This window comes from Juglans regia, chromosome 13, assembly GCF_001411555.2.
Source record: "Juglans regia cultivar Chandler chromosome 13, Walnut 2.0, whole genome shotgun sequence".
Classification (NCBI taxonomy): Eukaryota; Viridiplantae; Streptophyta; class Magnoliopsida; order Fagales; family Juglandaceae; genus Juglans; species Juglans regia.
In genome coordinates this window covers 56,008-83,844 of record NC_049913.1, presented here as the reverse complement: position 1 = coordinate 83,844, position 27,837 = coordinate 56,008, and the positions used below count along the sequence as shown (strand labels likewise).

At 37.3% G+C, this 27,837-nt stretch overlaps 1 protein-coding gene across 2 annotated transcripts; it reads right to left on the bottom strand.

Annotated features, from left to right (window-relative positions):
• Positions 1–5,524: 5,524 nt before the first annotated feature.
• LOC109001950 lies at positions 5,525–26,740 on the bottom strand. 2 transcript variants are annotated; one of them, XM_018979500.2, is made up of 10 exons: positions 26,490–26,740; positions 25,837–25,908; positions 25,636–25,760; positions 25,373–25,533; positions 24,536–24,605; positions 11,185–11,239; positions 9,522–9,605; positions 7,834–7,872; positions 6,867–6,913; positions 5,525–5,860 (listed from the first exon to the last, which is right to left on the bottom strand). In XM_018979500.2, exons 1-10 carry the CDS (start codon positions 26,625–26,627, stop codon positions 5,746–5,748), a joined length of 906 nt encoding a protein of 301 aa, XP_018835045.1. In that variant the 5' UTR covers positions 26,628–26,740; the 3' UTR covers positions 5,525–5,745. The 2 variants fall into 2 exon arrangements, with proteins under 2 accessions (XP_018835045.1, XP_018835122.1); XM_018979577.2 differs by lacking the exon at positions 6,867–6,913 and having other exon boundaries at positions 26,490–26,640.
• Positions 26,741–27,837: the final 1,097 nt, after the last annotated feature.

The following is a 27,837-nucleotide window of genomic DNA, read 5'->3' as shown; positions in this document are numbered from 1 at the left end:
ACAGATTTACCGATCACGCTCCTCTGTCTTTTCTTCTATGTGTCATTTAGGAGACGTTTAAATTTAAAGATGATTTGAGATGAGTTAAGATGAGCTGAGATAGATTATAAATAGTAATGAGATGAGTTGTGAATAGTAGTGAAATTTATGAGTTAAAGTTGCTGAATAATAGTGAGATGAGTTGAGATGAGCTGAGATGAACTGAGATCACTTACGAATCCAAACGAATCCTTAGACTACATCACCATACAATACATATGGGTTCGTAATTGTCCTTTTGATTTGAGCTCCGTAGTCTTTTTAAGGGATTATAATGACAATATTGTGAACCAAATTATCTTGCTTACACCAAAATGTTAAAAGAGAGTATCCATAGAAAATGGTATACTAAACAGTACAATGCTGAGTAACAGTAACTTTTTTGCCACGTGGCCCTTAATCTCTAGTCAAGAGAAATGTTGGTCTTATTATCATATAAAATAAGAGAAATAATTTAGTTATAAAAATAAATTCACAAATTGATGAAGTTTAATATAGTACGTTAGATTGTAAAGTTACTTTTAATGTAAAGTAGATCTAACGCATTACGTGAAACAACGTTAGTTTGTGAGTTTATTTTTATATAATCTTTTTGTATCTATAGCAATTCTCATAAAATAATTAATATGGCGTGGAAGTAAGAGCTAGCGACTAAGAGGCATGCATGATCTGCCTCTCTAACGCTCTGTGAGCTATATATGGAGTGAATTAAACTATCATACCATTTGGCACAATGGATTTAATCTTGGTCGTAATATAACATTGTATGGTATGGTACTAGTATAATCGTTTTGAAAAGAATGGAGTTTATTATTAAAAAATTAATATATTTTTTTTATGTAAGTCTTGTATATATTCATTTTTTTAAAATAATTATACGACGCTTGCATATTCGCTATTACAACTATCATTTTTCTTTCTTTATTACCAACCCAACAATATACTGGTCTGAATCTGTCTGACAGCCAGAGGACCCATAACATCATAGATAGTCTTGCATGTGGCGGTGGCATTCATTCACTATATATATATTTTAATGCATGACATTCGTGCTGAAATTTATTGACTTGATTCTACTCATTTAACAAAACTGAACAAGCTACTAATCAGTGCTCATGAGTCATGACTTTGTCTCTGTCGAAATAGTAATAATGATATAGTTTTTTTTTTTTTTTTGTAATCATTTATTTTTAATTGATTATGGTTATATAAAATTTAAGATTCAGATCAAGAAAATTTAATATTTTTTATAAAATGATATCATTACATTAATTAATTAGTCATAACCGTAAAATAAAATAAGTGCATAATATTCAATATTCAACATGCAGAATACGATGTGCATGCCCTCCATTTCGGCAAATGTCGCTACACCGACAGGACCAATCATAAAGCTCTTTTCACAGGTCAATTACTGGACTTCTTAGGTCGAGCTCAATCAAATTGGACCAGATAGAGCGGCCCAGCCAATATGAGTTATGGGATCCGGATCATATTTCGTTCTTCCCAATACAGGAATTGCTTTGTGTTATCTGTAAAAAATTAATAATTACACCAAGTGTTCGACTAGGTTAGACTTTCGATCGGTATATGTTTTGAAGCTGGTATTCCAAAGCATGGTTCTTAATTTACATTGTCTTAACTAGATTGGAGAAGTCTACGTCTATAAATACAGGTTAAAGAAAAATACGTTGGAAAACGTTTAGAAAAAAAAATGTCATTCTATTCACACTTCTTGCATGGCAACATTTGATTTATAAAACTTAAATTTTTCTTTCAAATAAAATCATGTCATATTGAAGACGTAAAAAGATGTATCATTCACACTAGCATGTAAATAGAATTTTTCTTAAGAAAAAATCATTATATGTGTAAATGTAATTTATGTTTGGCTAGGATTAAATGAGTCCATATTTAAATTCGAATTATGGATAAATATAATTTTAAATAGGACTCTAGGATTGCATCCGATAAGGATGAGTATTTGAATAGAAGTTATCCAATAAAGATAAGTGTTTGAATTGTAACTCTTATCAAATATTGTTTATATTATAAGATAAGAGTTTACAAGAGTCATATGTATGTTTCGAGTCTAAGAGTCAGTTGAAGAGATAAAGATGTAAGCTTTATTGAAGAAATTAAAGCTGATTTGAACTCGATGCAATCCAGAAGAAGTGATTCAGTCCGAGATGTTCGCAAATAGTTAGCAACATATCTGATTGAGATTTTGGATAAACCTGTCAGCAGAATCATTCTCCAAATCAATCACAGTATTGCCTATTTATAGAGGAGTCGACTGAGGGTCTTAAACAACACTTGAACAACACATATTCACAAGGATTGAGAGCTTGAAGATCTAGATAGAACTTCAAGAGATCGTGCAAGAGAAAATTCTTGAGAGAATGATTTTCTAAAAAGTTCAGTCCATGGGATTGAGTGAGAGCATACTCCAAGGGAAAGTTGTCCTGCTCAAGTTCAACTACTGAAGGTCTCAGTAGGAAATATAAAGATTAGAGAATGTCAGAGGTTCTGACCACCTACTGCGGTAGAAGACAAACAGATCGCGTGTCTTGGATAAACGTGTCTAGTTACAAAGGTTTTGTAAACGTTTTTCTTGTAATACTCTCAATCGGTAAATTTGGATTTCCTGGATTTGGTTGTCTCGTAGGGTTTTACCTTTGAAGAGTTTTTTAAAGGATTTCCCTTCGTAACCAAATTATTGTGTTAATGCTCTTAATATTTTATGTTGGTTACTAATCCGTGCTAATATCTTTTGTTTAGCATTAACGTGAATAATCAGGAGTACTTGGATAATTTTAGTATGATAGTAATAGACTTACATATTTGTTTTAGAAAAGTGGCGCTCTAGGATTAGGTGTTAAACTCATCCGTCCAACCCTACTGCACCACTAGGGCTGCAACCCGACCAATCTGAACTGAGTTTGGGCCCGACCCGACCTAATCCGTCAACAAGAAACAGCAACCCGGCACCGAACATCTCGGGTCGGGTCAACTCGAGTTTTCCCTTAAGACGCTAGAGGACCTGGTCAATGCTGTGCTTGTGGATGTAGAAGGCCAAGATGGCCATTAGTGAGGCCCCCACCAAGGCCACCATGGCCAGATGGAGAGACGATGTTGAAGAAGAAGAAGAAGAATCCATGGAGGGAAAGAAAGAGATTTTCTCGCTGTGTTTGATTCTCAATCAGAGTTGATGAACACACCGATGACGAGGATACCCATCTGCCATTTGATTTTCTTGCTGTTTTTTCTCTCCATGAATATTCTTTAAACATGGATACCCATCTCTCTGTATCTTCCCTTCTCATCACCCTTTCCTTCTTCTCAACAGTAACACCTCCATCTCACAACCTCGAGGATGATCCCTTCCTTGCATGCAGTCGTACCTACAAGTGTGGAAACCTAAAAAACATCTCCTTCCCTTTCTAGGGAGGTGATCGGCCTCAATGTTGTGGCCACGGAGTATGAGCTCGAGCGTCGAAACGATTCGTACGCAGTTTTGAAATCTGAAGAGCTTGAATTCTTGGTTCTGAACATCAACCAATCTGCTCGTAGCATGACCATTGCAAGAATGGATCTCTGGGATATGCAATATTCTTGTCCCCAAAAGTTCATCAACACCACTCTAAATTCCACTTTGTTTGATTACGAACCTCAAACGGTTCAGAAGGTGGTGATAGATATAATTATACTTGCTATTTAGACGAGGTGAAATTTCAGAGAATAGGGATGGGAGGCAATGATGATGACGAAGAGAATGCAGAGGGCAAGGAAGCTAGGGTTTGATCTGCAAATAAGAGTTTATAAGCGTGTTACTTGTTAGTCGGGTTAATTGGGTTGAAACCGATTTTTAGCGGGTTCGACCCGAAATGTAATCTAAATCAATTTTAACGGATGGGTCTATTCGGATTCTTCGGGTGGGACGGGTCTTCGGGCCATTTGCACAGGCCTATGCACCACCACAACTTGCTAATGATTTTAGCATGAACTCAATTGCAATATATTTTTTAATGAAATACCTAAAACCCTAATTATGTAAAGATCTTAATGCTAATTATTTTTTAGACAATTATCATACACCATTCCAGTCATCACTTAGGATGCTGGTCACCCCCCTGAGAACAGTTGATTTATCACAAAATAAATTAATCTGGGCGTTGCTCTGGATGGCAGCCGCCATCGACCACCTGTTGGCGACAGTCGCCACCATAAGCAACAACTAGAATCCTGTTAGGAAAAAAAATCTTGCAATGGATTCAATGCCAATGAAGCTGTCTAGCCTAGATGAGGTAGATCCGACACTACTTAGGCACTGAATGTACTAGATATAGTGCCTAGATGCGTTAGACTTTACCATTATAACTTTATCTAGCCAACCTCGTGCCGCCAGGCGCCAATCCAACGCATGCCAAACTATGGTAGGCCACTCTAACGCTAGAGGTTTTGACAATTTATCAAAGTCGTTTCTCTTTTAATTTAATTAAATTATTAGGACTAAAATCCCATGTAGATGGATTTATTTTACCATTAATGAAAAACTGATATGAATGGTGTAAAGGACCATTTTAAAATTTTTCTTATTTTATCTCACAGACTAACTTTAGAATTCTGAACGGTTATACATAGTTACGGCTCTTCATTGAAAATCCCAAAAATAATAATCCTCGGAACAGCGCAGCAGCCGTTGATCAAAAGCACTTTAAAGCTGGTTTAGTTTCACAAATCTTTCAAACTATTTCATCTTATTTTATCTCATTTCAACATCTAAACACCATTCAAATAAAAATATTTTTCAATTACAAATTTTTAACTTCTTTATCTAATCATTACAACTTTACCAAACTTCAAAATTAAACACAAAAAATAATTCAACTTTTTTAAACTCTAAAACAAAAATTATATTCTAAAATTTATGATTTTTTTATTCAATTTTGTCTCTTTCCTTTTCCAAATCTCATAAAAATCTTAATTCAAACTATTTTATTACTATTCAAATTATTTCATCTTATTTGTGTAATTAAATGAGACCTTAATTTGTCCATGAAACTGTGATGACACTGTAACTTGAAAGTGCTCTCTATGTTGTAGGTTTATCTGAAATAATACTTTTCACATTTATATATATATATATTTGAATAATGCTAAATATAATCATGGGTTCTTTATGATTTAAAAAAAAAAAAATCATGAGCTGTACAAGAACCAATCATTCATTTCGAAAAAGAATAAAGTCCACCCTTAAAAAGTTAATTTTTTTGTGATTCTCATATTTTTTTATTTTTATTTTTTAAAATATGCAATACTTCATAATTTATGAATGCAAATACCATTTATATATATATATATATGTATATATATCTAATGGTTCAAGTAGACAATGTGATTGCCAATCCAGATCGTCACCATGGCACATAATTCCCAAAATTTAGAACTAATCTCAATTAGAGAACTACTTCGTCGTTACCCGTACGCTCGAAATCTATTCATACCTACTTGTTATTAATATGCTCTATTATGTACCTGCACCGAATAGCTACGTACATACACTTAATCAAGATGTAGGATGTGCACGGTGCAGGGTAATGGGTACAATTTGGAAATTCTACAGCCAAGACTGTCTCATGAAGGTTGTACCGTAATGTGAGGAGGTTAAACGTGAAAGAGAGAACATCAAATCAACCCGATCAGCTACTTTTCAGTATTTGACTCATTTTCCGATAGCTTCTTTTTCAGATCTTTAAGAGCATCTACAACTTCTGAATCAAGATTGTGCTTTAACAATTTACCTTGAAAAGAAGCAGATCTGAAAAGGGAAACAAACTGGTTAACCATTTAAGAGAGAATATTTGCAGCAAGTGCGTAAGCACCACATACTCATTTTGAAAAATGTGAATAAATATAGAACTCGTTTTAAAAATTAATTTTTTAATAGTGAAATCCACTATTTCAAAAGGAGTGTGAGGCGTTTATACAATTAATGACTGTATGTAGCATTACTCTAACAACAACAAAAAGAATAATGATGGTGATGACGATAATTGAAGCAAAAGAAACCAGCACAAGATCAGAACATAAACTATTTTTCAGTAAACATCCATGTAAAAGATGTACATGATCAGAAAAGGTAAACATCCATCCACATAAACTAGTTTCCTAAAGCTTGTGAAACTTCTTAATTGTTTGTCTTACAATGGTCAAATTGCATTTGTTTAGTTCTTACTAGGCCGCGCGTGAAGATTCCCAGAGCAAGAAGAAACCACTACCACGGTTTTCTTGTTTTAACTCTGATGGCATACTTCTTAAGGATATGTGACCCCTAGAGTTATGGAGCTAACACTTCCACTGTGGCTAAAAGATAACCAAAGAGAAACCTGATCAAGTTCCTATAATCTTACCAGGGTGGCACAAGATGTCAAGAACAAAATCCTACCAGAAGAATTTAAACTCAGAGAACACTTAGTGCACTTGCCTCTAATACATGATCTTGTCTTACACTATGGCTTGCTTTAAGCGTTGAGAACAAATGTCATGATACTTCATGAGACAACTCTTATTGAGTGCTTTGCTTAAAACCATGAGTTCTCTTTAATTGTGGCTTTTAAAATTTTTCTTTAAACAGAGATGTTACCAATTTATATAACTATAATAATCTCTGATCTCATCCGACAATCAATGAGGACAAATCTCTATGAGATACTTATGTGTCAGCCATGTTGTTTAATTAGTTGGGAATATAACAAGCAAAATGCAAAAGAGTACTGAGTATATAAGTAATATCGATGTGAACATTCATCTCAGACAGAACACACCTTTGTTCTTGAAGCATCCTCTCAACCTCCCTCTGTGATGCTTTAATCTAAACCCCAACCGCATAGGAAAAAAAAAATTAAAATACATAATATACCTGGAATATACTCCGTACCAGAAAAACCCTGTCATCAAAGAACAAGCTAGAAACTTCCTAGCAAAATTGAAGTCAGATTGATTGATCTCTCTTTTTTCACGTAATTATACAATATAGAGCTGTTGAATGGGTCAATTATCAATAAGTAAAACCATAAGAACAATAGGAACAATATAAGATGTGTAATTTAGCACGAAAAGTGGGCAGTAGTCTACAACAATGCTGAAGTAAAAATATTTTTCATATCTTGTTTAATCATCCATCAGTGAGAGAGAAAATGACAGCACACACATTGAATTTAAGAGCATCTCGCGAATGAATAACAGGGAAATGAGTGTTGCGCCCTTTCCACTTTTTAATAAAGATATCTTACTCAAAAAAAAGAAGTGACTGAGAGTATGAACTCGGATAGGATAGGATGAAGAAAAAAGATACTGATAATGGATCCCGATTAGTTGAGAAAAGATTTGTTGAAACAACCAAAATTTAGATGGGATCAGATTACTGAAAGAATGAAATTGTGGCAGACATGTGGATTTTGATGAGCCAAGATAACAGAACATGGTTTTTGCCCTAGGTTATTAACGTATTCTCATTGAAAGTAATATTCTATTGTTTTTAGTGAACAAACAATTGGAATGAAAATCATGAGAACCTTTTTAGAATGAATGCATTCTGTGTAGGACATAATCATCATGACATAAGGCTATCATAACTAGACGGTAGCGCCCCAGAGTCTTGTGAGAGATGACCGTGCATCATCATGAAATCCATAAACTGCTATTGGTGATTTGTGATATGGACAGTAAAACAAATAGCAAGAGTACAGTAAGTACAAGTTCAAAAATTCCCCACATATATTAATGGCTCACCTCAGAAATCAACGCCTTACTACTCCAAACAAAGGCACCCTGGAAAATATTATAAATTCGGGCAATCAACAAAAGCATGATTCAACCATCATTGAAGTACATAGTCTAAAAGGAGTATATGACATGCCTACCATCGGGAACATCCCGCACACAGCATGAAAACAAAAAAAGTGGAGGACAGAAGCACAGTAAATGTAAACTGACTAGATTTCTGATTAGTACACTTCAACAATACATATCTAGAGTTCAGCAACTATAATCAGAATGGCTAATTCCCCACGAGGGAACTGAGTTTGATTCCTGAATTAATCGTGCTGATACCACACAAAATGATTACAAGAAAGTCTTATGGCAAATAATACAGAAGTTATGAATCTTAAGAGATCTACAGTGATTGCCACACCAGCAAATGACCAAAGACTAGCTATATAGAGAATAAAAGAAGGAATCCATTATATATTTGTGGAAAAAAAGGGCTATGCCTTCTTTTCTTATGAATAAAACTTCTTAATTACCTATAAATAAAAAATTGTGGTAAAAAAATAGTTGGGGGATTTTTGGAGAATTATTTCCTGACAAAGATTACAAAAATGTAGACTAACACCAAGCAACAAAATTTGAACAGATTCTTTAGAAAAATTGAAAATAAACCAGTCACCAAGGAAAAAAAGAAGTGGCTAAACAAATTGGAGAAAACATTGCAATGTTTAAATTTGAACTACACTCAAGAAACATTAGGCTGAAGAAAATCAGATTACTGAGAAAGCAAGGAAACATAGTGTTGCCATACAAAGGGGAGATGCGGGGATCCAAGGTAAGTTAATTAAAAGGGTTTAACTGGTGTGAGGTTGGGGCGAATGGGATTATAAGGAGAGAATGAAGTTTCATGTATGATTGTTTCTAGGCTAAATAAAAATGTAATGGTTATACTAACCCAAAAATAAACTCCTATTTCAGACATGCAGGCAAATACGATAAACTCGATGTCAAACAGATTTAGAACATTTAATATCAAAATAAATGAAACCATAAGGTTGAAGACCTAAACTTATTGGTTACAATATGGGATACCATATGATATAATCAACTACTGCACATTAAGTTGCATATTATTATTATTAATTACCCCAGCAAATGAATACACACAAGATATTTAAAATAATTTTTTAGGATAAATACTAAAATAGTCCTTGTGGTTTGCCTCTTAAGTTTTAGTTTTAAACTATTTACTACCCATACTTTCAACTTTGATCAAATAATTCCTTCCGTCCCTACTCTGTTGGTGAACTTGAATTATTAGAAGTGTCTGGTTAGCAACAATAAAAGAAAAATAATAAATTAATTAATTAAAAAACACAGAAATAATATAAAAAATAACTCATCTAAAAATTTAAAAAAAAAATCTAAAAAACAATTTTCAATTAATGAATAACTATGTTTTTCTCATAAGTTGTATTTTTAGGCAAATGCCCTTGCTTGAATGCGTGACTGCGAAAACAATTTTCAATTTAGAGACAAACCACAGGGACTTTTTTTGTTTGATAAGTAAAACCACGGACTATTTTAGTATTTAACCCCTTTCTATAAGTATTTGAAAAGGGGCATATAAGAATTGCACTCAATAGATTAACAAAGAAGTGGCATCAATTTCACAAAAATTGGTCTATAACCATGAGGAGAATACATACTGCTCCATATGCTGCTTGCTGCTGACAATGATCAGAAGTGGCAACCCAGACTTTGGGACATCCATCCCCCTTCAACGCTACAACCTGCCAGATTAACAAGAAAGCATACACCAGGAAAACACAATTATCACAATATGCTTAATAAATACAACGAAACATTCATCAACAGAACTGATTTCCACACCGGACTGTGTTATAAAACTTTTAAAAAAGTGTAACCATGCCAACTGCAAAAATTGTCAGAAAATAAAAGATGGAAAGACAGGAAGGAAGATGATGCTACATTCACTCAAGAATCTACAATAAATAGTTTGAGGACAACAAAAATTTAAATGCATAAGACCAGAATACATCTGAGTTATGAGGACAAAAACTATCTCAAAATACTCTATTGCATGCATGTGTAGTTCCATGAGATGTGAAAGAGTTAGGTCAAGAAGAGAGATAAGGGCCCTGCCCACAGAACCTCCTTCATTCTCAAATTCACTTTTAGGGCCAATTCAGCTAGCGGGTCATGGGAAGCTCCACAAGCGGAGTATTTCATGCGTGGGCTAAGGAAATTGTATCCCCATATATAAGGGAAAGATGTCATTCCACGTTGTTGTTGGTAAATGTTTATGGGTTGGTCATGGTTCAAGTGCCGTTGAAAAATTACGCAGGACAGAAAAAAATGGTGGAAGTAAAACAGGACAACAAGGAGTTGAACGAAAAGAACATCCTAATATGCTAAATATATCCTGCTTCATTGGGGAAGATCTTGGCCATCGACAACCTACGAAAAAGCGGATTATTGAAATGGATTGGTGGTGCATGTGCAGGAAAAGTAGTGAAACAGTGGATCATTTGCTTCTTCACTGTGAGGTTGCTAGGGCCTTATGGAATGATATGTTCAACAGGATGGGGATGGCATGGGTAATCCCCAGGAGGGTGGCTGATCTTCTCGCCAGCTGGAGGAGTCTATATGGAATTCAGAAAATTGCATCAATTTGGAAGATTGTCCCCATATGCCTGCAATGGTGTATTTGGAAGGAAAAAAATGTACGAACATTCAAAGACAAAGTACATTCGGTGGAGCTTAGAAGCCTTTTTTTTCAAGACATTATTTCTTTGGACAATAGCTATAGATTTCAATGGTCATAATGTTCACGAGTTCCTTGTATCTATCTCTCCCTCTTCTTCCTACTAGGTGTTTCTTCTTGTATATGTCCTGTGTCCTTGGGCATTTGCCTAGTTCTATCAATAAAATTTTTACTTTTAATGTGTGTGTGTGTGTGTCCGGCCATTAAAAGTCAACCGTAGCTCAAGTTATATCCATGACATAGATGAAAGGAAGAGACAACCAACTAGTGAAAACAATTCAACTTGACAGCCAATCCACACAGGAAAACAATAATTTCTATTTTCACACATGCCAGAGTTTGGGGGCAAAGACAAGACACAAAAGCAAAGACAAGACACAAAATTCTCATCTCATCATTACAACTTTTTCAAATTCTCACACAAAATATAATAAACAATTCAATTTTTTCAAATCCCAATTCAACTTTTTCAAATTCCAAAATAATAATAATATTTTAAACTTTCATCTAAAATAAAAAATTCTCATCTCACTACCCAAACCAAAAATAATATAGAATCCTACCAGCTTGATGTTATCTCTTACCTCTTTCTCTATCCACGCATCAGCACATGATTCACCTGAGTACACTATATCGATACTGCAACATTGTGAATTTTCATAATCCAATTAATCATTTTTTTTAAATAAATACATAATCAAATAAATCTTATCAACAAGTTTCATTTCCAACAGAAATAAAGAGTAGAATTCAAATATAAGCTTGACTATAATCTTTATGAATGACAATGTCAAAATTCAATAAAAAAAAAAAAAAAAAAAAATTGCAGTCCCATGGTGTCATAACCAGCCCAACTAGAAAAAACAAATCCCAGTATTTTAGTTAGAGAGAGAGCGAATCAAAACACCTTAAGAAAGCCCTAAATTCTTTCTTCTTAGTTCTTCCACCCGAAAACTTCCTTCACCAGACTCCCTCTGAAATGTCCCTCCCTTTTCTTTCCTTTCTCTTCTCCCTCTCTTCTTTGGCAAGATTTTATTCCCTTAATTCTCTTTCCCCAATTTATTTTTTTATTTTTTTTATTTTTTTTTCCTGCAATTAACTTCCTGTAAACTCCCTTCATTAAAGCCAGAATCAACAAGAATTACCACTTCTTGCTCTCCCCCACTGGCTATGAATGTAGTCCTTGAGAAATCACACAATGCCCTTCTCTCCCTCTCCCTCTTTCTCCCCCACCACCCTTGCCTATTTTCTTTTGGCAATTCGAGCTTTGGCAATCATAGCACTTTTCAGTAAGCCTCGGTTCCCTCTTACTTTCTTAACTTTTCTTTCCTCTCAGTTTAATTCATCTATTCTGTTCCTTCTTCGCACGGCCACAATACCACTTCACACTACCACTCTCCTTGAGTTGAACTTTGGTGCATTTAGGCCCCGTTTGGTTTCATAGATAGTCTCAACCCATCTCTCCTCCAATCTAATCTCATCTCATCTCATCTCAATATCTAAACATCATTTAAACATAAACACTTTTCAATTTCAAATTTTCAAATTTTTAACTTTTTTATCTAATCATTAAAGTTTTCCCAAATTTTCAGACAAAATATAAAAAACAATTCAACTTTTTCAAATCCTAAAACAAAAATTATATTAAAAAGTTATATTCTAACAATATTGTAACTCTATAATATTTTTCTTTAACTTTTTTTCTCATTTCCCAAAACTCCATAAAACATCTTAACTCAAGTCATTTCACTACTATTCACAAATTATCTCACTATTATTCACATATTTTACATCTCATCTCATCAAATCTCATCTATGTAACCAAACAACGCCTTAGACTTGAGGTGAGAGGTTCTATCAAATGTCTAATTGATTTTCCATGTGTGAATATTAGGTAGAAAAGAGTGGTTTTGTATGGTTTCATCTTTATGGTGTTGACTGAGTTGAAATTGATTTATGAGTTTCGGTTGGGTGATGGCGGGTTTGGGAGGAGATGGTGGGTTTATATTGTTTATAGGACGTGCCGTGGTGTATAGGTGGGGACTTCAACATCACTCACTTTCCTAGCGAGCGAACCAGTAACTCCCATACATCTACAGCTATGGAGGAGTTTTCTGAGTTTATATTTGATTTGGACCTCCCCCTTGTTGGGGGTGAGTTCCCATGGTCCAATAGCAGGGGCAGTCGAGATTGAATAAATTTCTAATTTCTCCTTCTTGGGAAGCTGTTATGAACTCACCAGGTAGAACTCACTCTTGAAAACTAGCTTACGAATGGTGCCTAGGGGCTTATAAACCATCAATCAATCTCATATTTAGTCGATGTGGGATCGTAACAACCACCACGCTCCCAGCCGACGTCCACGGCGGTCCTAGTGCTCACACGGGCTGGTTGTGCGCTAGGTCTTTTCCTAGCTCTGGGCGAACACTGTCATGCTGACATCACCCCTAGTGCCGCACGATTGCAACCATCGCAACATGACCTTAGACGTGAGGTGGCTCTGATACTATTTGTTATGAACCCACTAGGTAGAACTTACACTTGAAAACTAGCTTACAAGGAAAGGGTGTCTAGGGGCTTATAAACCATCAACCAATCTCATACTTAGTCGATGTGGGATCGTAACATTAGCCCATTTTCCGGAGCTGAGTTAGAAAAGGCTGGCCCGGGTTTGCTCGGATTATTTCCCTATTCTGCTAGATTGTGGTGGCGATCATAGGAGTCGCCAATATTTCAAGTTTGAAAATATGTGGTTGACAGTGGACGGGTTTGCTGAGAAAGTTCGTTTTTGGTGGTCTTCTTATTAGCTCACGGGAACTCCTAACTTCATTCTTGCAGGTAAGCTTAAGGTTTTGAAGCAAGATTTAAAGAGGTGTAACATGGAAGTATTTGGCAGTATCGACAATCAGAAGACTACTCTAATGGAAGAGTTACAGGAGTTGGAGGGGCAGGTATTGATGGGAGACACTTCCGAAGAGGTATTGTTGAGGAAGAGTGTGGTGGAGACTGAACTGGAGAGGCTATCATTGATGGAGGAGACATCGTGGTGACAATAATCCAGGGCTCTTTGGTTAAATGAAGGGGATAAATGTACAAAATTTTTCCATAGAGTAGCTAATTCACATAGGCGCAACAACACTATTGAGACACTCAAGTCAGGTAACCAAATTCTCTCTTCCCCCACTGAACTAGAGGATCATATTGTGAATAACTATGAGAACTTGCTCACGGAACCAACTTGTTGGAGACCGAAACTCGATGATTTGCCTTTTGAGTCTATTGATATACAAAGCGCGAATTGGCTGGAAAGATCTTTTGAATAAGATGAGATGTATAAGGTCATTAGCAGTATGGCTAAAGAAAAAGCGTCTGGGTCAGATGGGTTTTCAATGGGGTTTTTCCAACATTGATGGGAGATTGTGAAAAGTGATATAACGCAAGTTTTCTTTGAATTCCATGCCTACAAGAAGTTTGAGAAATGCCTTAATGCGACATTCATAGCTCTCATACCGAAGAAACATGGGGCAATGGAAGTCGAGGATTTCCGTCCTATAAGCCTGGTGAGTGGGGTTTATAAAATTACTTCGAAAGTTCTTACTAATCGGTTAAGTTTGGTAATGGAGCAGATTATTTCAAAACATCTAAACGCTTTTGTCCGAGGGAGGCAGATACTTGATTCAGTTCTTATTGCAAATGAGTGCTTGGATCCTAGGTTGAAGGAGGGCACACCAAGCATCCTATGCAAGTTTGACATGGAGAAAGCATATGACCATGTAAATTGGGATTTCCTCCTTTACTCACTTGGGAGGTGTGGCTTTGGTGATAGATGGATTGCATGGATTCGACATTTTGTCTCTACTGCTCGCTTCTCAGTGTTGGTTAATGGTACCCCTACGGGTTTCTTTAATAGTTCTAGTGGATTGAGGCAAATGGACCCATTGTCTCCATTTCTTTTTGTTATTGTCATGGAGGCACTTGGTCGGATGGTGAAGGCAGATATTGAGGGTGGTTTTTTAGCTGGATTTTCGGTGGGTAATGGTACTAATGGCTCTATCATGATCTTACATTTTTTTTTTTTTTTTGATAAATAAAAAGATATATTACTTAAAAAATAGGCATAGCCCAGTATTTACAATAGAGGACCCTGATTAAGAGGGAGCCAAAGAGACAAGAAAATGATGAAGGGTCATGCCATTAAAATCAACAGCAATAGCCCAAATACAAAGAGTGCTATAAAATGTTACATATTTTATTTGCAGATGATACACTCTTTTTTTGTGAAGCGGAGTTCGGCCAAATTCAAGTTTTACGAGGACTTCTGTTGTGCTTTGAAGCCATGTCAGGGCTTAAGTTAAACCTTGGTAAATTTGAGATGGTGGCAGTGGGTGTGGTGCCTCGTATTAGTTGCCTAGCAGACCTCTTAGGGTGTAAAGTGTCTTCTCTACCTATGAAATATTTGGGCCTCCCTCTAGGGGCGACTTTCAAAGCTAGAGCTATTTGGGAAGGGGTTATTGAGAAAGTGGAGAAAAAGTTGGCTGGGTGGAAATGGTTGTATTTATCGAAGGAAGGGCGAATCACATTGATCACAAGCACTTTATCGAATCTTCCGACCTATTTCTTATCTCTATTTCCGTTGCCTGCTGGGGTGGCAAATAGAATCGAGAAGTTATTCCAGACTTTCTTGTGGGGTGGTCTGGGGGAGGAAAACAAATTCTACCTAGTTAATTGGAACAAATTTTGTTCCCCAATCTTGAGTGGAGGGTTGGGTGTGCGAAACAAGGACCTTCAATAAAGTGCTATTGGGGAAATGGCTATGGAGATATCACGAGGGTGAGTCATTGTGGAAGGAAGTGGTTGACTCTAGATACGGAGGTGCTTGTGGCGGTTGGTGTTCTAATGTAGTGAGAGGGCGGTATGGAGTGGTTTGTAGAAACATATTAGGGGGGGCTGGTAGTGTTTTGAAAACGACATTCGTTTTGTGGTTGGACAGGGAATTAGGATCAGATTTTGGTAGGATGTTTGGTGTGGAAAGCGCTCTTTGGAGAGGGCCTTCCCAACTCTCTATAGCATTGTAGCTAATAGGGAGGTTACGGTGGCGAATGTGCTTGAGTTTGCGCATGGTTCCCATTAGTGGAATATATTCACTCAAGATAACCATAACTGAGAATTGTCTATTGTTTCAAAATTTTTCAGCTTGATATACTCCTCAGGAAGTATAACGATACAGGGTGATAGGCTACAATGGTGGTCCAGTAAAAACAAGAAGTTCACAGTGAAGGCATATTATAAAATGTTGGCTCCACAAGGTATTGCATCTTTTCCGTGGAAAAGCATTTGGAGATCTTGTTCACCTTCCAAAGTGGCCTTCTTCGTGTGGATGGCTTGTGATACCCCCATATGATATGAATATGAGTAGGTAGTGTATGGGATCCCACATTGCTTGGGAAGGAGAAGTTCTTGCTCTTTATAAGATTCTAATGGGACTCTAATTGTATCATTAACTAGTCCTTTTGGAGCATAGGCCATGTGGTTTGGGCCTTCCATTGGGGCGTTACAAATAGTATCAGAGCCTATCACAACCAGAAATGTGGAACTTGACCCGTGCTACCTACAATGGACAGGCCCGACGAGGACGTCGGGAATTTAAGGGAGGTAGATTGTGATACCCCCATATGATATGGATATGAGTAGGTGGTGTATGGGATCCCACATTGCTTGGGAATGAGAAGTTCTTGCTCTTTATAAGGTTCTAATGGGGCTCTAATTGTATCATTGACTAGTCCTTTTGGAGCATAGGCCTTGTGGTTTGGGCCTTCCATTGGGGTGTTACATGGCTGCCCTTGGAAATATTCTTACCACGTATAACTTAAGGAAGAGGGGCATGGGGAATCGGTAGACCATCTATTATTGCATTGCAAGGTGACAAGAGTCGTGGAATGGGATATTTAGTAGAGTGGATGTTGCTTGGGTTATGCTGTCAAAGGTGGCTGACATGCTTGCTTGCTGGAAGGGTATTCAAGGCTGTCCCTAGGCGGCAACAGTATGAAAGATATACCTTTATGAATTATGTGGTGTATTTGGATGGAGAGGAACGCGAGGTGCTTTGAAGATAGAGAGCGAACAATGGCGGAGCTTCATAATTTTTTTCTACACACCTTACTCCTATGGTTTTCAACTATTGTCCTTAATGGAAACAATGTGCATAACTTTTTATCTTTAATCTAGCACTTCTAGAATGTATTTAGGTGTTTTCTTTTGTATACTCTCAGTGTACATGGGCTATGCCTATTTTTCATTCATATCAATGAAACTTACTTCTTACTTATAAAAAAAAAAAAAAAAAAAAAAGGCGTTTCGGTTGGGTAATTTGAATTGCCAAATCATACTTGGAGCCCAAAACTATGAGCCAATTGGATTTATTGGTTGTGGGTTTTGGCATCACCAAAAAAATAAGTGTGGGCTATCGCAATTTGGCTGTGAGGGTGTACAGCTGCTATTAGTGTTATCATAACACCCCTTCCCATAGGTTATAAGTGTCAAGTACTTTCGTAATTGTTCCCGGTAAAGATACCCAACATAATAAAAATTCCTAATTTATCAAAAATAAATTCCAAAAAAATAACAAAAATAGTCTCATAGCAAGAAAATTTAAAACTGATCTTTTAATGAAAAGAAAAGACATATTAAGACCCTGTTTGGATAGTGAAAGTGTTTCATCTTATCTCATCTCATCATAATTATCCAAAATTTTCACACAAAATATAATAAACAATTCAATTTTTTCAAATCTTATTTTTTTTATACATAAAAGATAAATTATATAAATAAGAATGAATAAGGCCTAAGCCATGTACACAGGAAGTATACCAAAGAACACCTAAATACATTCTAAGAGCGATGAACTAAAGACAAGAAGTCATGAATATTTTCCCCAACTAACACAATAGTAGAAAACCAAAGCAATAAGGTATTTAGAAAGAAATTCTTCAGCTCCACCACTGTACGTTCCTTGTCTTCAAAACAGCACGCATTCCTTTCCCTCCAAATGCACCACATGATACACAACAGAATCATTTTCCATACTACTGCCACTTGACGACAGCCCTGCAATTTTCTCCAATAGCCCATCAAATCCACCACCCTCATCGGCATTACCCAAGCGACACCAACCCTCCGAAAGATCTCATCCCACAACTCTTGTTACTTCACAATGTAGTAATAGATGATCTACCGATTCTCCATTCTTTTTGCACATGAAGCACCAATCCATCACAACACATCCTCTCTTCCTCAAATTATCTGTGGTCAAGATCTTCCCAAGGGCAGTGTTCCAAACAAAAAAAACAACTTTGGAAGGCACACGAGATCTCCAGATGTTCTTCCAAGGGAATGAAGTATGGTCATGTGTTATCAAAATGTTATAATACACCTTAACAGTACATAACTTATGATCCTTAGACCTCCACTTCAAGCTATCATGTTGTGCCCTCATAGTCCCCGAGGAATGTAATAGGCTGAAAAAGTTAGTAACCATATCTAGTTCCCAATCGTGAAGATCTCTATTAAACAGAATATTCCACTGGTGCAAACCATGAGAAAATAACCGCACTTCCGCCACTGAAACCTCCCTATTAGTTGCAATACGATATAAAGCCGGAAAAACTCTTTCCAAAGTCTGATCTCCACACCACACGTCCCGCCAAAAACGGATTCGGTTACCCTCACCGGCTACAAAGCGAATATGATTTTCAAAACATAACCACCCCTTCCTTATATACTTCCATAACCCCACTCCATACCCCCCTCTCATTTCGTTGGAACACCATCTGCCCCATGCAACCCCATATCTCGCATCTATAGTTTCTTTCCACAATGCTCCCCCCTCCCGATGATATCTACAAAGCCATTTCCCCATTAGTGCTTTATTAAAGGTTCTTAGGTTGCAAACACCCAACCCTCCATTCACAATTGGGGCACATACCGTCTTCCAACTAACTAGGTGGAATTTCTTCTCCTCCCCTAATCATCCTCATAAGAATGCCCTAAAAAATTTCTCAATCTTATTCACCACCCCTATAGGCATGGGAAAGAGAGATAAAAAATACGTGGGTAGGTTAATAAGAGTGATCTTTATAAGAGTAAGACGCCCCCCTTTCGATAAATACACCATTTTCCATCCCGCCAGCCTTTTCTCTATCTTCTCCACCACCCCATTCCAAATAGCTCTACTCTTGAAAGATGCTCCTAATGGAAGGCTCAAATATTTCATTGGAAAAGAGGACACCCTGCAATCCAAAAGACTTGCTAGACTGCGGATATTAGGAACCTCACCCACTGGCACCATCTCAGATTTGCTAAGGTTCACCTTAAGCCCTGACACTGCTTCAAAACAAAGTAACAATGCCCGTAAAGTTTGGACCTGACTTCTATCCGCCTCACAGAATACCAGAGTGTCATCTGCAAAAAGAATATGTGAAATGATAAATGGGCCACCAGAGCCATCTCCCACCTTAAAACCCGATAAAAAAACCCCATCAACAATAGCCTGCAGCATCCTACTCAATGCCTCCATAACGATAACAAATAGCAGAGGAGATAATGGGTCTCCCTGTCGCAAACCCCTCGAACTTTCAAAAAAACCAGCAGGAGTACCATTAACTAAAACTGAGAATCGAGCAGTTGAAATACAATGCCTCATCCAAGAAATCCACCTATTTCCAAAGCCACATCTCTCAAGCAGGTACAAGAGGAATTCCCAATTCACACGATCATAAGCCTTCTCCATGTCCAGCTTGCAGAGAATACCTGGACTTCCCTCCCGCAATCTGGCATCGAGGCTCTCATTAGCTATGAGCACCGAATCAAGAATATGTCGCCCACGAATAAAAGTATTCTGAGGTTTGGATATAATATTTTCCAACACTGGACTAAGCCGGTTAGCAATAACCTTCGAAATTATCTTATAAATACTACTAACCAAACTTATTGGACGAAAATCCTCAATAATTGAAGCCCCGTGTTTCTTGGGAATAAGAGCAATAAACGTCGCATTAATGGATTTTTCAAACTTCTGAAAAGCATGAAATTCACTGAACACCTGCAGAACATCACCTCTCACAACACTCCAACAAGTTTGAAAAAAACCCATTGAGAAACCATCCGGGTCTGGCGCTTTATCCTTAGCCATATTAGTGATGACCTTGAAAATCTCTTCTTCATCAAACGGTCTCTCCAAAACACTCACATATTGCGGATCAATTGCTTCGAAAGATAAAGCATCAAACTTCGCCTCCAATTTGCCGATTCAGTGAGGAGATTCTCGTAATACTATACAATATGATTTTCTAATTCTGGGGGGGAGGATAACACTTGAGTACCAGAATGAAGCGACTCAATAGCATTGTTTCGACGATGTGAATTAGCCACTTTGTGAAAGAACTTTGTACACTTATCTCCCTCTTTCAACCAAAGAGCCCTGGATTTTTGACGCCATGATATCTCCTCAGACAACAAAACCCTCTCCAACTCTGCCACAACCATACCCGTCCTCTCTAATACCTCCTCCGAGCCATCTCCCAACACTTCTCTACCCTCTATCTCCTGTAATTCCTCCAGAAACGTAGATTTCTGATTGTCTGTATGACCAAAAACTTCCAAGTTCCATTTTTTCAGATCTTGTTTTAGAGCCTTAAGGTTAGCTGCTAAAATGAAACTTGGCGTGCCACTAAACTGATACGATGCCCACCAATCATGCACTGAGTCTACAAACCCATTAGCTGTTAGCCACATGTTCTCAAACTTGAAGTATCGGCGACCCCTATGAATGCCCCCACAATCTAAAAGAATGGAAAAATGATCTGAACTGACTCGAGCTAATCTTTTTTGACTTACTTCTGGATAATGAGCTTCCCATGACGAAGAGACAAGGAATCTATCCAACTTCGACCAAACCCGGCCGTTAGACCATGTGTACTCACCCCCCACCAAGGGAAGGTCCATAAGGTCCAAATCAAAAATGAACTCAGAAAATTCCTCCATGGCCCTAGAATGCCTATGATGCCCTGAACGTTCACTAGGAAATCGAGTAATATTGAAATCACCTCCCATACACCACGGTACATCCCATAATGAGTATATTCCCGCCAATTCCTCCCACAACCTTCGCCTATCACAGTCCCTGTTTGGACCATAACACCCTACAAAAGCTCATTTCCATCCCTCACACATTTTTGAATAAAATTGAAACAGAGAACTCACCAACACACTCCTCAATCGCCTCAACCACTCGTTTATCCCACATTAATAAAACACCACCTGAGGCTCCCAATGAGGCCAAATAAGACTAACCCACATGCGAGCAACCCCATAGGCTACTCACAATATTTCTATCTACTATACTCAACTTTGTTTCTTATAAACATACCACATCGCCTTTCCACATCCTCAACAAGGTTTTGATACGAATACGTTTATTACTATCATTGAGTCCCCATATGTTCCAAGATAAAATCTTAGGCTTCATAAAAAACTTAACTTTCCCCTCCCTTTCGGTCTATCACTTCCACTACTCCCTTCCTTGACATCATAATTGATGGAACACGTTAAACGTTTAAGTTCCCTATTCTGTTTTGTGGCTATTTTCGAACGACTAGCTTCAATAGCCACTACCAAAGCCATAAATTGCTCTTCATAACCTCCAAAAGAAACCCCAAAAATATCTTGAAGCTCCTCTACCTTCTTAAAAATCCAATTAGATGAGCAACTCCCATAGTTAGTGGGAGGGAGTGTACAAAGAGGAGTAGCTGCCCCCTCCTCACCTACACTGTCCTTTGGAATCAAAGATAGTTCCGAGCCCTCCACAAAAATTGGTTCATTATTTGTAACCAAGTTTCCAAAGAATATATCTTCCCCTGATTTATGCCCATAACAAACATCCATTTCCATTTCCGAACTCCCCACCTCTATCGAAACCTCCTGACACGATGACCCAACAACTATCAGAGTAGGCTGCATCGGCACGGTATCTTTGGCTACAACCTCCACAGACGGTTCAGTCTGGCCATTCCCCAACCCCACCTCAAGCGATAGCGGCGATATAACCTCACACGAAGTCTCCACCAAGACTGGCTCTGAAGCAACCTCACCATCTTCCAGCCCCTCCCATCGGGATAGTTCAGCCGACACACCAACATGGTCGACGGAGGCCGGCGAACTTTTCTGTGTCAGTGATGGTGCCGGCATACTAAGTATCGGCTCCACAGGAGCCTGTCTCGGTTCCTGACCCGATGTTTCGGTAGGAACCCGAGATACGACCCTCCAGGCCTTCGTTTGGCCTGCGCCACGGCCCAAACCTAGGCCCCACGAACCCAAGTTTTGTGGCCCAATCTTATGGCCCGTTACTCGGCCCAGTTCAGATTTCATCACTGCCTTACCCTTAACGCAGCGTTTCAAATAACCAATTTCCTCTAACACTGCACCCATTTTTTCCTCTAATCCAACCAGCATCCTCAGAATATTTTCCTCATTCAACCCTAACAACCCACTACCTTCACCCTCTTGTCTCTGTACAGCCTCGGAAATGGGCACGTCTGACATCACAGCACTGGCTCGAGGCACTGCCTTCTTCTGAAGCACCTCACTGTACGATGGAATGCCCCCACCATCTCCTTTGTTCATCTTCAAGTTATCTGCTTGAATACCACAAAGTGCTCTAATTCTCTTGCACAAACCAGAAGACGCATGGAGTTCCATTAATGTATCACCGAAATTTCTCCATCCCTCCCCCTTCCTACCTTCCGGCACAACAATCAATCATCTCCTCTTATCACGACCAAACTCCGAGAGAGACATGAAACTGCCATTGTAATTATGTCCCTTCCGTACCATTAGCACCGTGTCTCCTATTCTACGAGTTCTCAGAAACTCATGAACACCCTTTGATACTGCACACTCCCTCACCATAGCACCCAGCCACCCCATAACTTCATTATCTAAGGCTATGTATTTCACAACACGGTGACTACTTTCTATGATTTTCCACCACCTATCATTTTCCTTCCTGAACTCGAAAAGCTTCTGATCAATAAAAACCTCTTTACAACTCCACATCTATTCCAACCCACAATGAAATCCCAAAGCTAAACAATGATTCGTTAATCTTCACACATAGCAGAAGCCATTAACGAATCACCTCCAACATCAACGAAAAGTCAGAACAAAAAAGAAAAAACAAAGAAAGTGGAAAACTTGTGCGGAGAGAAAACTTAAGGTAAACGAAAATATGAAGCTTAATGGCTTCATATATTATTAAAAAATAATAATCTTATAATATTTTATTCAACTTTCAACTAAAACCATCTCATATCATCTCACTATCTAAACCACACCTAAGTCTCAAAAATCCTTGATACATGATCTATGCTTGGCCGTTAGCTCCTCAACACTATCCTCGTCACTTGGACATTTTAAAAATATAAAAAAATAAAAATGAGTGGAATACCCAACAAGTAGTGCATCATACAGTAAACATAATAGACAATAGGGTTTTCTTGAAAGCGTGCATACTTAATACCTATACTAACATAAACTATGCATAACTCATTGAACTTGTCTTTCCCTTTCCTTAATGGCCACCAAACCTTAACCCCCGTGTCTAGATTGTGCACCGGTTTCACTGCTTGTGCCCACGAGGGGAACCGCTTAACTTATCATTACATACTATGGTGGACGACGCTTAGGTTCGTGGCTTGCACATCCACTCAATATTGCATTGGTACCATGCATCTCTTATGGTCATTCTTAAAACTTCTTTCATAACTTTTCTTTTAGCTTTCTTATCATGATGCATGTAGACCACATAATGACATAGCTCATCGTAATCATAAATGAAAACATATCATGATGCATGTAAAACACATAATAACATGGCATTCAAAAATCACTTTCATCATAACTTGATACGTAAATATGAGCTTTCGATAAAGGGCCATACACACAATACTTTTAAAACATTGTTTCCATATATGTAAAGGTATGATCATGCTACTTACCTCTTTGCTTCTATCGTTAACAAACATGTCAATAATCACCTACTTGAAGTTGTTGGTAAAGGGTTGGACTTCATAGGGTGAGGCTGGTTCCTTTTTCAATCTCTTGAAGTTGCAACAGTTATCTAGGGTTAGGGATTGGTTTTCTTGAAGAACATTACATGGGATTGCTATAAAAGCTTTCCGGACTCACAGCAGCCTCTAATTTTTCTAGTTTTGAGGCTATCCTTATAATGAGACCTGGAACCTAATAATAGGGCTGCACCAATTTAACTTTGTTATGAAAAGGGGTTCTAGGAATCCTAATGGCTAGGAGTTCTAGGGTAAATATGCTGCTATTCTTTGGATCCTTTTTGGAGTCATAAATGGGGCTGGTTTCCAATTATCACGAATTTAACAGCCAAAAATCAAAAGGGCTTTGACTAGAAAATACTTGGGCTTATCCATCCATGTGGCTTGTTGTTACTGAACAGTAACAAAACAATATATTAAGCAAAAGAGATATTAGTTTTCATGCACAATGCTGTACCACATGTAGCGCATGATGAAATAGAAAATAATATAAAGTAAGATTATTACACAAATATGCAGAGAACATATCTTCAAAGTTGAGCTTGCTGAGACAAACTATGACCAATCAAAACATTATTATCCTATAAATAAGATCTGCCAGGGAAGACAATAAATCGTCCTTCATCTGACAAATATGACCTTAGGAATAGAAGATATGTAACAAGTGGCGGGTAGTCAATATATATACACACATATAATCCAACAACATATAGACACTTCTTGCTTTGATCCCGATGAACCACTAAGCTCAATATTGATTAAGAATACCATGCAATCAAAGAAAGTGATAACTACAGTTTAGGTTCATAAATAGTACCCAGCAAAATTTTCCTTGTGTGTGGGGAGTCCAGACATCATAGCGTCAAATACAACTACTACTTTCACCTCTGCAAATGTTTCAAATAATAAGATGGTGAGATCAACATACTGAGAACACACCAAGAAGAAACCATCTAATTTAACTACTCATCACAAGACAACGTTGGTAGACAAATACAGTGGTACTTCTCAAGAGAAAGATCGTGGGACAGAAGAACCGACTCAAGTTTTAATATAACAAAGGAAGCTGTGTACTCATGAAACGAAATATTAAGAAACAAATTGCTTTTAGAACTAAAGATTTGTCAATGTAATTCACACAGATTCATATATATATGAACCCAAAACTAACCTTTATACCATTTGTTAGGTAGCTATTAGAATATGTGAATGAGTGATCATTTTATGGCTCTGTCCTTAATAAGTACAGTTACATTCCCACAGATTCATATATATGAACCCAAAACTAACCATTATACCATTCGTTAGGTAGCTATTATAATATGTGAATGAGTGATCATTTATATAGCTCTGCCCTTAATAAGTACAGTTAAGCATAAACATGTATTTTTTCTTTTTGATAAGTAATAATAAGTTTTAATGAATCAAGGTAAATAGGCATAGCCCAAGTACAAGTTTTTATGAGTTATATGTAAGGCAAATCCCCCCCCCCTCTCTCAGGTTTTTATGAGTTCTATTTCTCCTCCTTGGGGCCCAAAAAAGAGAGAGGCGTGTGTGCAGTGCTGCCCCTGTTTTAACGAAGTCTCCTTGTTTTTATAATAGTAATTGTAACGAAGCATGTTCATACAACTAATAAAAGAACCACAGTACAAACCTCTTAGCATACTGAATGTTATAAGTTCATCAATTAGCTTTTGGCGAGAAATATCAAGTCTCCCCTTCATAAAGTATTTCTTCAACTTCATCCAGTAGCCACATACATTATAGCCATCAACAAGCAAGACAGGGACTGCACTATCTATACCCTGGTTTGTACTGTAGAAGAAATTTAGCAAACAAGGAAAATACTTCTCCGACAGCCATAAGATAATTAAGATGGCAAATGAAAATGAGAAAGAAACCTGAAAAGATTATTACTAGTAGAGGGTCATGGTAGGATCGCGATAGAGTTCGGGATCCTCTGGAAGATCCTCCTTCTGCACCTTCTTTCTGCGATAACTGGTAGCAGGCTTAGACTGTCCAGACTTCCTTTTTTGGAACTCCTGCAAGAACTTTGCCAGGTGAGCTTGAGGATACGTTTATGAATATCAGCTTTAAATATCTTAGCAGATAACCTACCTTCCATAACCTTAAAAACTGTAGATTCTGCTTTACATTTGAAGTAATTCTGGGAGGAGTTGGCTCCGAACCCTGTCAACATAACGCTTCTTACATGCAGTCCAAAGTGAAGAGAAGTATCAATTCTCAGTAGTAAGTTGCAATGCTCCCTACTTTTTGGCAGGTTTGGGATTCGAGAGATGAAAATTTTATGTTTTGTTTAAGAGTTTAAAATATTATATTTTAATATTATTATTGTTTTAAAATTTGAAAAAAGTGAATTGAAATTTAAAAAAATTGAATTATTTATTATATTTTATATAAAAATTTTAAAAATGTGTAATGATAAGATGAAATGAGAATAAAATTTTGTGTCTTAGCGTAAAATTAGATGTGGTTTATGGAGCATTGTCTTCCAGACTGTTCTCAAGTTGCGTTTATTATCATAATTCACACCAAAATATGTAGAATGCATTATATCAAAATACATCTGCTGGTACAAAACTCGCTTAATCTTTTCTTTCTAATTTGCTCAAAAAATAAATATATAATAAACAGCCTTACTCCTTACATCAAATATTAATGACATGACACGAAAGGGTGAGGAAACGGGTGTCGAAGTAAATGGAAAAGTACTAGTTAATAAAGCAAATGAGAATGATAAGAAATATAACCCTAGGAGACGGAGGTGTAGGCTGCTTCTTGCTCCTGCCCATTATAATAACTTTGTAAGGAGTCGTAAAAGAAGAAGCGTAGGTACAGCGCGAAGCACCGTCCCAAGTATACGGAGATGGAAGAGAGATTGTTTTCATGGAGCAAAGCAAACTCAGTGCCTCTGGCCAATCGGGGTAGAGGATGTGAATGGACAGCAGCCACCCTTCCTCCCAGCCCCGGGTCCCGAAAAGCTTTTCAGAATGATCTTCTGATTTGGTGTGCTCGTTTGCGTAGGCCTCTATCAACTCCTCCGCTGGGCTCCGCCCATTCATTTATGTTCCATGGGCCGGATGGATCATCTGCTTTTTTTTTTTTTTTTCGGCAAACGGATGGATAATCTTGTAAGCAAAACCCAATGTCTATTATCTTTTGAAAAATATTCAGTTTATAAAAAAATCTTACAAAATATAATTTATAAATAATATGATTTGATATGGTGTAGAATTATAATTTTTTTAATTGTAAAATAGATTTGATGACATTAAGTAATGCTAATTTAGAAATTTCTTTATATAAGATCTTTGTGGATCTCTAACATTTTTCTTATCTAAATTACTTATAAAATTGTGGATTAAACGAAATTAAAAAAATTAAATTTGATGGATAATAAAGATTTAAAAATAAAAATATTTTTATAAAATAAATAGATCGTGTTGTATCTGTTGGCTTTCGAAAGACTGTAAGGGACTCTCGTCCCATCGAACCTTGTATCATATTATCTTTTAGTTTATCTATAATATGCTTACTTGCTTTAAAAAAAAAAAAAAGATCATGTTATCGATTATAAAATAAGTTGTGATATAGTTGTTTCTCCAACTACTCACTTTCTAGCAGGGTCATCAGGAAAATTAGTCCAAGATCCATTGGTCAAGATGGGAAACCTTATATGCAGGGAATTTTTATGGGGGCTTGGGATTTAGAGACTTGCACAGTTTTAATATAGTCCTTTTAGCAAAGCAGATATGGAGGTTGAGAATGTATCCTAATTCATTGCCTAGTAGAATACTTAAAGCTAAATATTTCTCAAACACTTCTCTCTCACATGCTAGGCTAGGTCCAAGGCCTTCATATTTATGGAGAAGTCTTTTTCAATCTATTCCTCTTGTTGAGGAAGGCCTTATGTGGAAAATTGGTGATGGTACCTAGGTCAAAATTTTGAAAGACAAATGTTTGAATAGAGCCTCTACAAATCTCCTGTGTCGACTCTCCATGAGAATGCAGTGGTTGTTGATCTTATTGATGCTCATACGAAATAGTGGAATATGGATCTTCTCCATACAATTTTTCAAGAGGAAGATATTAAGGAAA